At 44.3% G+C, this 10,371-nt stretch overlaps 2 protein-coding genes across 6 annotated transcripts in view; one reads left to right on the top strand and one right to left on the bottom strand.

Annotated features, from left to right (window-relative positions):
- The first annotated feature begins 94 nt into the window (after positions 1-94).
- Positions 95-5,154, top strand: LOC113217287 (syntaxin-5). 4 transcript variants are annotated; one of them, XM_026437107.2, is made up of 6 exons: positions 95-228; positions 2,452-2,862; positions 2,977-3,230; positions 3,325-3,519; positions 3,595-3,716; positions 3,797-5,154. In XM_026437107.2, exons 2-6 carry the CDS (start codon positions 2,484-2,486, stop codon positions 3,954-3,956), a joined length of 1,110 nt encoding a protein of 369 aa, XP_026292892.1. In that variant the 5' UTR covers positions 95-228; positions 2,452-2,483; the 3' UTR covers positions 3,957-5,154. The 4 variants fall into 4 exon arrangements, with proteins under 4 accessions (XP_026292892.1, XP_026292894.1, XP_026292893.1 ...); XM_026437109.2 differs by lacking the exon at positions 95-228 and adding an exon at positions 2,125-2,147; XM_026437108.2 differs by lacking the exon at positions 95-228 and adding an exon at positions 2,191-2,338.
- Positions 5,155-5,537: 383 nt separating this feature from the next.
- The window catches only part of LOC113217291 (histone-lysine N-methyltransferase 2D-like), a 36,359-nt gene continuing 31,525 nt past the window's right edge, over positions 5,538-10,371 (bottom strand). The window contains exons 4-15 of one of the 2 annotated variants that reach the window (XM_052266458.1): positions 10,099-10,233; positions 9,799-9,899; positions 9,502-9,684; positions 8,905-9,403; positions 8,719-8,813; positions 8,408-8,636; positions 8,213-8,321; positions 8,026-8,114; positions 7,775-7,926; positions 7,215-7,584; positions 6,944-7,141; positions 5,538-6,856 (exon numbers count right to left, since the gene is read on the bottom strand). In XM_052266458.1, coding sequence (XP_052122418.1) covers positions 6,720-6,856; positions 6,944-7,141; positions 7,215-7,584; positions 7,775-7,926; positions 8,026-8,114; positions 8,213-8,321; positions 8,408-8,636; positions 8,719-8,813; positions 8,905-9,403; positions 9,502-9,684; positions 9,799-9,899; positions 10,099-10,233 — 2,297 coding nt within the window. In that variant the 3' untranslated portion in view covers positions 5,538-6,719. Of the gene's footprint in view, positions 6,857-6,943; positions 7,142-7,214; positions 7,588-7,774; positions 7,927-8,025; positions 8,115-8,212; positions 8,322-8,407; positions 8,637-8,718; positions 8,814-8,904; positions 9,404-9,501; positions 9,685-9,798; positions 9,900-10,098; positions 10,234-10,371 lie in introns of both variants that reach the window. The other variant, XM_052266457.1, reaches the window with a different exon arrangement.

Raw genomic sequence — 10,371 nt, 5'->3', positions numbered from 1 at the left:
CAGAAGCTAGGCAAGTCTTCTAGGACCAAAATTGACCACGTCTAATAAATAAGTCTAAAAGTCTTGCTACACTGAGCGTCTGTCCGATAAACGTGACTCTCCAAACGCGTGATTGGTCGGTTTCCGCGTCGTCTGTCATCTGTTTTGCTTCATGTTGAAAGTTGGGTGTTGGAGCAACTGCTGATGACGTACATATATTTAACCTGTTTTCTGTATCTGTCACTCCAGGTAAATGTCATTTAAATTGTGTCTACTTCAATTGTTGATTTGCATTGTAAAACCTGTGGAATACCATTGAGTAGAAGTACATTCGTGTCTTTCTATGCAACTGTCAGTATATCGTCCCAGCTGGGTAGCTTGACCCCAGTAAGCTAGATTGCCATACCCACCTCACTTTACACAGCCTACCCCCACCACGCGCGCCGGCCCATGCGCGAGCCCGATGCGCGGCGGCTGCAGAGTCAAGTCGCTGGTGGCTGATCAGCACTTAGAATTCAGCTGTAAATGATGCTCAAATTTAGTTTTCTAAACTTGTTCGGGATTTTTGCGGAATATACTTAATTGTGGAGGATGATCCAGTGTAGAATGTCCAGTTGTGGATCAAGTTTGATCGTTGTCAATTCACTTAAATATCAATTTAGCTAGATCAAGTTCATTGTGCGATTCTGGTATCTTGTTCACCTCTTGAAAAGTAAAACGTATTATGTATAATGCTTGCAGCAGTTATCTCCTTACGCAGCATACTGAGGCATTGGATGGAGACGTAATGGGAATAATATATTAATTTATTTTCTTATCCACCAATCATCTAGTTGTTTCATTGGATATAAACTTGTGTTTCTTTCCGTTTTCTTTCTGGCACACTGTATATCACTGCCACTGCTGCCACTATTAATTAAGTTAAAAAATTGCTGCCTCTGGATTTTACTGTCTACTATACATCCTACTACTATTGATATAGTAGAAGGGTGTAATACACTGGCAACTCGTTGCCTGTAAAATATTTCTCATGATATGATTTATACAATGTATTTCTAACAAATAATTTTACAAAGACTAATACTACACCTTTCAAAATTTTTCTTTAAATGGTCTTAGACCAAGTTAACACAAATTCATCTAAGTGATGTCAATGATTCACTTTTACTTTACTGCTATATTTCTAACAAGAAATTATCATTTTTTTTGAGGAAATAAGCAAAAACAAAGATGACGTGATGCTTTTGATGCTTTTGTTCCAAGGTGAGCAAACAAACAGCAATATTCAACATCTTTACGTGACAGTGGTGGGACAAGAAGATTGGAAACATTTTGTAAATTATTTCCCCAAAATAATTAAGCCTCATACAAAGTGGAGAGATATTGCAAACAACAGAAAACTGAGAAAACAATTTTTTTCTTCATAAAGATGCAACTGACATCATTGTTTATCCTAGCTACACGGTTTAAACTGACACATAGTGGCTGTATCACCAGATGCAAATCAACAGAACAGTGAACAGAGTACCAAATGCATTTTGCGCAAACGTGCGAATTGTTAAGCAAAACCAAATCTTTTGATTGGTATTTTTTTTTAAAAAACGCAGTTGGATTTGAAAATTCAAAATTTCATCCATATTTAAATATGTTGGTCTTTTAACAGTTAATTTGCTTATTGTGATACGGCCAAAATTTGCCAGAGAAAAGCGAAATAGTCTGGCACATATTATTGACCTCTTTCAAAATATGATTCCTTGCATGCGATCAAAAAATATTTTTATGCATCATTTCCTTTCACTTTTTTTTTTTTACCATGGGCGTTGCTTCTGAAAGCAATTGCATATGGAATGGTCCTTACAATGTCAAATCAACTGATCCATATTAGTTTGTTGAGATGAGATGGATTCTTGGTAATATTTTTACACATATTTGCAAGATTGACAACAAACAAACTTTGCCTACAACTGGACATCCGACTCTGAACCATCCTCCGCAATTAAGCAAATTCCTCAAAAATCCCCCCAAAATTCAGAAAATTAAATTTTAGCAGCTGCTGCTTGAGTGCTAAGTGCTGATCAGCCGCCAGCGACTTGGCGCTGCAACGCCGCCGCGCATCGAGCTCGCGCATGGGCCGGCGCACGTGGTGGGGGTAGGCTGTGTAAAGTGAGGTGGGTATGGCAATCTAGCCCCCAGTAAGCCTAACCTGATCAAGGCTGGCTTTACTTGTCAATTTTTTTTATGTAAGCTGAGCATTTTGTAAAACGAGTCAACGAAGCTTTCTCTAATCCATCGCGCTAAATTCAATATTTAATATTGCTCGGCTCTATTTTCGTCAAATTTGTTGCATTTCATTTACAAGGTTATGAATGGTGTTCCATCAACTTTCAGTGTTACTGAGAATTTTTAACATTTAATAATGAGTCTTTATGAAATTTGTCTGTAATACTATGCTCAACCTCAATCTTTTTTCAGATCTTTAGTTCATAATCTGTACATATGAACCAATGACTGCAAGACGACGAAGAGGGGGCTCAGAATCGGAACAGTCCCCAATTATTGTAACTGGTGGAGCTTCCTATGCTGGTAGTGGTTCTGGATTCTCTTCTGTGTATCGAGATGATGACTCCGGGAGCATAGACGGTGCTTCTTTTGGTAACGGTGCTGTTCCTGCATTTAATCCAACCATGACATCACGGGATAGAACTAATGAATTTGCAAGTGCTGTGAGGTCCTTGCAAGGGCGACAAATCATTCATGCAGCACAAGCCAGAGATCCAAGAAAAGCTAGGCATATCCAAAGCTATGCTGAGTTTATGATGATTGCAAGAACTATTGGGAAAAATATCAGTAGTACCTACTCCAAGCTTGAAAAACTCACACTGCGTATGTACTTATAGACTCCTAAATTTTTCACCTTTTTTTATTTAATTTGAAAAAATTTGCACTTTAAATCTTCTCACAGATCCAGGAAAATAATGTAAATATGTTTCTTTGCAGTTGCCAAACGTAAGTCTCTATTTAATGATAGGCCCACTGAAATTCAAGAATTGACCTATATTATCAAAGAAGATCTGAGTAGTCTTAATGGACAAATTGCAAGACTTCAAGAAGTTGCGCGCAGTCAACGTAGAGCCCAGCAAACAGGGAGAGCGCATTTATTATCTCACTCTTCCAGTGTAGTCCTAGCTCTTCAATCTAAACTTGCATCCATGTCCTCAGAATTCAAGAATGTTCTAGAAGTTAGAACTGAGGTGAGTCCCCTTTCCTGCTCTCTATCGCTTCCTCTACTCTATTGTCTTTATATTTCTTTTTCCAAGGATGTCCCTAAGTATTTTGTGTTTCCAGAATTTAAAACAACAAAAAAGCAGGAGAGACCAATTCTCTCAAGGACCAGTTTCCAGCTCTCTTCCTCCCTCAGCACTCTCTGGACACCATCATGGGTCTGTTTTGCTGGCTGAAGAGCAAGTGGCTATTGATATGGATGATAGAAGTCCCTTACTTCCCCCCACTCAAAAACAAGCCCTTATATATGATGAAACGGTAAATATTGTTAATATATTTGCTCATTGTCACATAGCTTGTTACTGGAAATCTAAGTCTTTTCTCTCTCTTCAGGATAATTATTTACAAAGCCGTGCAGAAACCATGCAAAATATAGAATCCACTGTAGTTGAGCTAGGTGGAATTTTTGCACAGCTTGCAACCATGGTAAAAGAGCAAGAAGAAATGGTTGAAAGGTAAGGAAAAATGCCCTTCTTCTTGTCAAGTACCAATGTCTTTTTACTCTAAGAGATTTTTATTTTATTTTTCTACACAGAATTGATGCTAATGTGCAAGATGCTGAACTGAATGTTGAGGCAGCTCACGGTGAAATCTTGAGGTACTTCCAATCAGTAACATCAAACCGTTGGCTAATGATAAAAATATTTGCAGTTCTCATATTTTTCTTTATATTCTTTGTTGTATTCTTAGCTTGATTTTGTTCTATATATGTAAATTCTCATGCCATGCTTTATGAATTCAATAAGAAATTTGCTCAGTTACCAGTAGTTTCCTAGTTCTTGCTTCATGGTTATTTCAGTTTTGTAGCCAAATTATTTTTGGTTTTGAATGACACTGTTCAGTCAAAATCAGATCACTGACAAAAATTCTGAACTGCTATTTTTATTTAGAATTTTTTCCTCCTATCCTATATCTCAATCTATTTATGAAAAAGTCTGTTTACCTTTTACATGGTTGTAGAATTTTTCAAAAGAACTTTCTATCTTAATTATATCTGAACCATATTTAATCTGGTGTCTGTTGAACTTGTGTCTTATCTCGTATTTTTAAATCCAAGTTATATTTTTGTAAATGCTTGATCATTTATAGAGAATAGCTTACCTAAGAGCATCTACTTGTATTGTCCTTGCCTGGAACATTTATACCGTCTGTGGATCCTTAAATTGGTTGCTTTGTGTTTTATTGGAAATATGAAACAGCTTTAAAGCTCTGAACCCTTGTAAGTGTAATATTAATGACCATTCCATATCCAATTTGCTTTTCATTGATAATACCTGTAATATTAATGCTCTCTTTGAAGTAGAAATTACATACCGGTACTTACCAAATTACATTTTTAATAAGATTTTGGGGAGAGTAAGTATCCTCTTCAACATCTTATGCGCCTCAAGTCTGTGCCAAGAGTAGCCGTCAATTTTCTCTGTCCAGATGAAGTAAAAGCTAACCAAGAAAACTTTTATCGTAATGAAATCATTGCATCATATTTGGAAGACTGAAAGATGTAGACAGTCGTTGGTCCAAGCTGACATTTTTTTTAGTGAAATTGAGTGTTTTGTTTGTATAAGCAATTCTTTTTGAAACAGTTTGTTGAAGACTGCTGCATTACTTTTTAAGAAATTTGGTGATAGGGTGCAGCAAGCACAATCCTTGGTGAAATTTAGTGATACTTATGAGGCTGTTCCATAAATAATGTTGTTTGTATACTCAGCTGGGCTGAACTTTTTAAAATGTGTATTGCAAATCCTATGTTCATACATTTTGCAGCAGGTCTTAACTTTATCTGAGTTTGTTTACTATATCATATTGTGCATTTGTCATTTGTTCATACTGGGGCCTCACGTGTTAAAGGATAAGAGATATTATTGTTGAGTAAAATGCACTTTACTAGAGAAACTTTGTCAACTCCTTTATTAGTGCCACCCTACAAAGATTCCCTCTTCTCTCTCTCTGTTTTTTTTTTTTAACCATGTGGCATGATATGTCTTGCCACATAATCAGTCGTATTTTTATTTCAGACACATTTTGTTTAGAAATAGTAAAATTTTGCCTTTTTAATTTGGTATTGGTAGAAAACAAATGACTGTATTGTTAAGTAATGTCAGGTCGAGATCAGCTGTAAAGTCAACCTGCTTTCTCAGCTGTCTCCTGAAAATACAGAAAAGCTTTACTGTAATGTATTGACTTATTTTTATAGTAAAGGTGGAGTGTTGCAGAAAGATGCTGCCCTTATAAGCAATGCATTGCATAGGTTCCAATGACATGACATAACGCAAATCTCTGTTGTCTCAATCCAGTTTGTTCTTAATTGGTTACATGTAGTACAAAATTTCATAAATAACATCATCTATGTCAACTTCATTCAAGTAATGGGTGGCTGATTCGCATTCGCCCCGCCCACTTTCGTCATTAGAATGTACCTACTGGTACCGCCCGCACGTGCGACGTGCGGTACAATATAACTTTGAAAGTGGAAGGGGCGAATCAGCCACCTGATACATATTTACAATCTTCTTTATCATAGCCCCACAGAGGTTCTATGAAGTTTACATTTCTCTGCAAAATCAGTATCTAGTGTTCCTCTTTGGAATACCATTCTTACATCTATAACGCACTTGTTTTTTCTACCTTTGGTTTTAAACTATTGTCAATGATTTGTGAATATGTGAGTACCATTCAGATTGAAGCTAAGCATAGGGAGTTTTAGACAACAAATAATATCCAAAGCATAGTATTTGATCCATACATCTGTAGTACCATTCAAAAGAAATTCTAAAGCAAACCATCAATTTTTAATTTAGGTAGAAACCTCCATAAAACAAAACAAACAAATACAAAACATTTACAGGTTACATACAACATTAAAGCTAGTGGAATACATAACAAAGTCATAATAGTACTTTGTTATAATTACAAAATTATTTAAATATCATTCAGTCGTTGGGATGAATTCCAAGCTTAAGAGGAATGTCAGAAGTAAAGGTCTTTGCAGGGATATTTTTTTTTTCAACCTCTGATCAGAGGCAAAAAAAATTCTCTTTACGTCATAGGTTTGCAAACCCCTAATTTTCTTTCAATATGGAATAAGTTTACCCATAAAAGAGAGATAGCATACAGCTTATAGGTCACCGATTACTTTTTATCAATTTCTTTGTTGAAAATATGAAAATGTTGACATCCTTTCAGTAGCTGAGCTGTATCTTTACACTACACTCACTACCTCGGCCTTCGTATAACATAGAATAATCATTTTTGTGTCCAGCGAATCACAAAGAGTATCGCAGTTTGGAATGGGTGTGAGACCTCTCTCTGGTCACACCCAAACATTAGACTAGAATTGAACACTGTCACCTACGCACGCCGGCGAAGGCAAGATCTCACTGGGTCAGGCCACAAAAATAGGAATTTATTGTCCTATGAGGAACGATGAATTCCCCCTCCAGTACAGACATGTAGGTCCCTCACAGGTACATCCCGTTGACCAAGTAGTCAGCGTCGTGGGCGTACGAGGACTGGCCGCCCCTGCGCAGCAATCTCCTCTTGATCATTCGAACTCTGCAGACGATTACCACCACCATGAAGGAGGTGAGCACCATTCCTGTGACAGTGAAATCATGTCATGAGTATACTCAAGCGAACCAGCCTCAGTCGGTCGGTGTTAGGGGGACGGCTCATGGTACTTTACCTAGAACAAGTGAAATGACGGCCCCCTTGGGACTGACAGTTGGTCCGTCAGTCACGTCCACCAGAGCGGCCTGCTCCAGACTCAGGCTGCCGTCCGACCCCAAGGACGGCGTCAAGCCGTTCATCTTCTTGCTTCCACTCTGCGTCGTCGTCGGTTTCGGGTGGGCCCCTTCGCTCTTGTTTTTCGTCGGCGTTTCGCCTACCAAACGAAAAACTGTTATAAACGAGAAATTCCTACAACTTCCTCGGCGCTTGAGAGACTGTCTGCTCACCTGATGGTTTGACTGTGACCGGTGTCACGGGGGGCAAGGTGGATTTGTCAGCTGGCTTAGCGTGCTCCAGCTGCTTTTTGACGGAGTTTGGTTTGTCCTGGGGCCGCGGGCGCAGGGTGGGGACCGGGGCCCCAGGGGCGGTGGAGGCCGCCGGGGAGGCAGTAGGGGCGACTCCGTCCTCCCGCGGGGCCTGTGCGGTGGCGGAGAGGGAGGCGGCCGGGCGCTGGAACGCGGGGGGCGCCTGCGGGTGCTGCTGTTGCTGCTGGTGCTGCTGTTGCACAGGTTGCTGTGGCAGCTGCCTCTCGTACGGCACGGAGGTGAGGTCCGCCTCCAGTCGGCGGCTGCTGTCGTCCGGAGACACCTGCAGTCCCTGCTGGGCAAGGCAAACGGTGGCCGTCAGTCGGCTGGCCTCCTCAGGTCAGCCTGCCCGACCGGACCCGCCTGGCGCCTGCGGGCTAGGCAGCCCCCGCGCCGCCGCACACGCGTGTCGTGCGGGGCGGCCCACCCTACCGCCGCCAGGCGCTCACCCCCGCCTACCACACAGAGCCCCGCCAGCTTACCAGGCGGCCGATGTTCCCGATCTGGAGGCGGCTCTCGGACCCGCCGTCCTCGTAGAAGTAGTCCGGCTGGGCGCCGTACTGGCCGCCGTACGCCGGGGAGCCCCGCTGCGGCCCGCCGATGGGTCCGCCCGTCCGGAGCGGAGGGTAGTCATCTGTAACACGGGAAGTAATAAAAAGACTTGTTCGTTCAGAGGGACTGTGTGAGTTACTCTCTGTTTTGGGGAGCGGCGTAGACACTGCCTTGGACCTACCCGAGGGCCTGCCGCTGGCCGCTCCCTGGCCGTAGTACTGACCCGCGGCGCCGCCGGGCCCTCTGAGGCCGTCGCCGTAGCTCGCCGCCCTGGGGGACAGATACATACAGGTGGGTGTTAGGCGCGTGAGAATCGCCAGGGTACCTACAGCTGGCGCTAGCGCGGGCCAGGGCTCTTCCAGACTCACCCCGTGTTCTGCACGTCGTCGCCAAACATCTGGTGGGGGTGGTTGTGGTGGTAGTGATCCGAATCTAGCACTCCGCCCTTGTGGGTGAATATGTGGCTGTTGTGTTCCACTGTGACAGAGAGATTATTTCACTGGTCTTCAACAGTTCAGTGAGTTTCATCAAGAACGTTTGGGAAAAGAAAACAGTGATGGTACCTCCGGGCCGGTAGGGGTTAGCGCTGCTGTCCCACTGGTTCACCGCGCCGTGGACGGCTCCAGGCACTCCGGCACGCTGGAACATCTGCTGCTGTTGTTGTTGCAGCTGCTGTTGTTGCTGCTGTTGCAGAAAGAGTTGCTGCTGCTGCAGAAGCAGCTGCTGTTGCTGTTGCTGCTGCTGCAGCGCAGCAGTTAGGATGTCCTGCTGTTGCTGAGGCTGCTGCTGCACCTGTTGATACAAAATTGTCATTGAAAAACAAATATTTTCAGTAAATGTTTAGATTTTTGCGGGGGGGGGACTTGGTACGCACCTGCAACTGCTGTTCTTGCTCGGGCTGGGAGGGCACTCGCGGGAACTGCTGTGGGAGTTCCACCTGCTTCGGGGCTGACGGTGCGTTCCCCACTTCTTGAAAATAGAGAAAGGAAAGAAACACAATTATGATTTGAAAAATTCTAGAGACGCGACGACGCAACATGACACAAATTGAGTGCGTTACCAGCTTGGTGGGACGTGTGGAGATTGGGCACTAGCCCTTGCATCCTTCCCGAGCCGCCACTGGCGGGCTGCTGCAGCTGCCCCAGCTGGTCCGACAGGGACAGCTGCTTTGACTCCTGGCCCTGGGGCACCTGCGGGAACTGCTTTTGTTCCTGCAGCTGTGGGGGGTGCTGAGCCGCGTGGACGGTCTGCTGCTGCTGAGGCTGCTGCAGTGTCTGCGCCCAGTTGCGGTACGCGTTGTAGGCACTCAACCCCTGGTCCTGTTGTTGTTGTTGCTGTTGTTGTTGTAGTTGTTGTGATGGTGGTGGTTGTTGTTGTTGCTGCTGCTGCTGTTGTTGCTGTTGTTGCTGCTGTTGTTGTTGTTGTTGCTGCTGTTGTTGTTGCTGCTGCTGCCGTTGTTGCTGTTGTTGTATCTGCATCTGAAGCTGTTGCTGAAGCTGCTGTTGCAGTTGCTGTTGTTGCGGTTGTTGCGGCTGCGACAGGAGCGAGGTGGACTGCGGCTGCAGACGAGACGCAAGACGACAAAAAGAATAATAATTATGGACTGTGGCCAACAGGCCATAGGTCACCAGGCTGAAGCAGGGAACGAGGGACTCACCTTCGCGTCTGCCATGGGCATGCCCTGGCCACCCTGCAGGAGACCCTGCTGTTGCTGCTGTTGCTGCTGCTGTTGCTGCTGCTGTTGCTGCTGTTGCTTTTGGAGCTGGTAGTGCTGCTCGCGGAGCTCCATCAGCTCTTGAGCGTGTACGTGCGAGTCCGCCATCTCCTCCCCCACAGACACCTATTCACCATGTGGCACATGTAAAAAAAATGTATGCATAGAAAATAAAATGAAACTGTATTGGCACCTGATGGCGGTACTTGATCCCATGAACGTTTGATCCGGCCGACCCACCTTGAGGCTGACGCTTGGCCCGGAGCCAGCGCTCTGCATTCTGGACTGACCGAAGCCAGTGGGGTCGCTGTCGTGGGTCAGCAAGGCGGGGGCGGCCGCGACTAGAGTTGAGTTGAGAGAGTGTTTTTAATAGTACCGCAGAACCAAATGTTAATAACAGCTAAATATGCAAACAAAATATGTGAACAATATTTATTTTGCTTTTTCTTTTTTGATGACTGTAAATATAAAAGTTGTAAACGGCTACCCCACCACCGGGGTATGCCTATCCTCCCGAGCCATGCCTTACACATCACATACCTGTGCAATTAGTCTCGTCCGAGTTGTCGCTGCACTGGGGGATGGTGTCGCACACGTTGTAGATGCCGATGCACTCCACGGTGGCCGTGTGGCGGCAGCGGAACTGGAACTCGGAGCAGGGCGACGACGCTCCTCCTGCAACACAAAAGACGGCCGGTGAGTCTCTTCCTTCTCGACGCGGCCAGGCCGACCTCTCTGCACAGCACACCCGCACAATCACGCTCCTAAACGACCCCTAAACGTCGCCGCGATCGCCCCGCCCCGCCCGGCCAC

Source organism: Frankliniella occidentalis, unplaced genomic scaffold (genome assembly GCF_000697945.3).
Source record: "Frankliniella occidentalis isolate FOCC.00 unplaced genomic scaffold, Focc_3.1 Scaffold39, whole genome shotgun sequence".
NCBI classification, from domain to species: domain Eukaryota; kingdom Metazoa; phylum Arthropoda; class Insecta; order Thysanoptera; family Thripidae; genus Frankliniella; species Frankliniella occidentalis.
This window is presented reverse-complemented; position numbering and strand designations above follow the sequence as displayed.

What these genes read in the sequence shown, in the direction of transcription:
- LOC113217287 (XM_026437107.2), top strand. Translation starts at nt 2,484, where the DNA reads ATGACTGCAAGACGACGAAGAGGGGGCTCAGAATCGGAACAGTCCCCA. An exon ending in GCTTGAAAAACTCACACTGC is followed by an intron (nt 2,863 to 2,976) that starts GTATGTACTTAT and finishes GTTTCTTTGCAG; the next exon opens with TTGCCAAACGTAAGTCTCTA. An exon ending in CCCTTATATATGATGAAACG is followed by an intron (nt 3,520 to 3,594) that starts GTAAATATTGTT and finishes CTCTCTCTTCAG; the next exon opens with GATAATTATTTACAAAGCCG.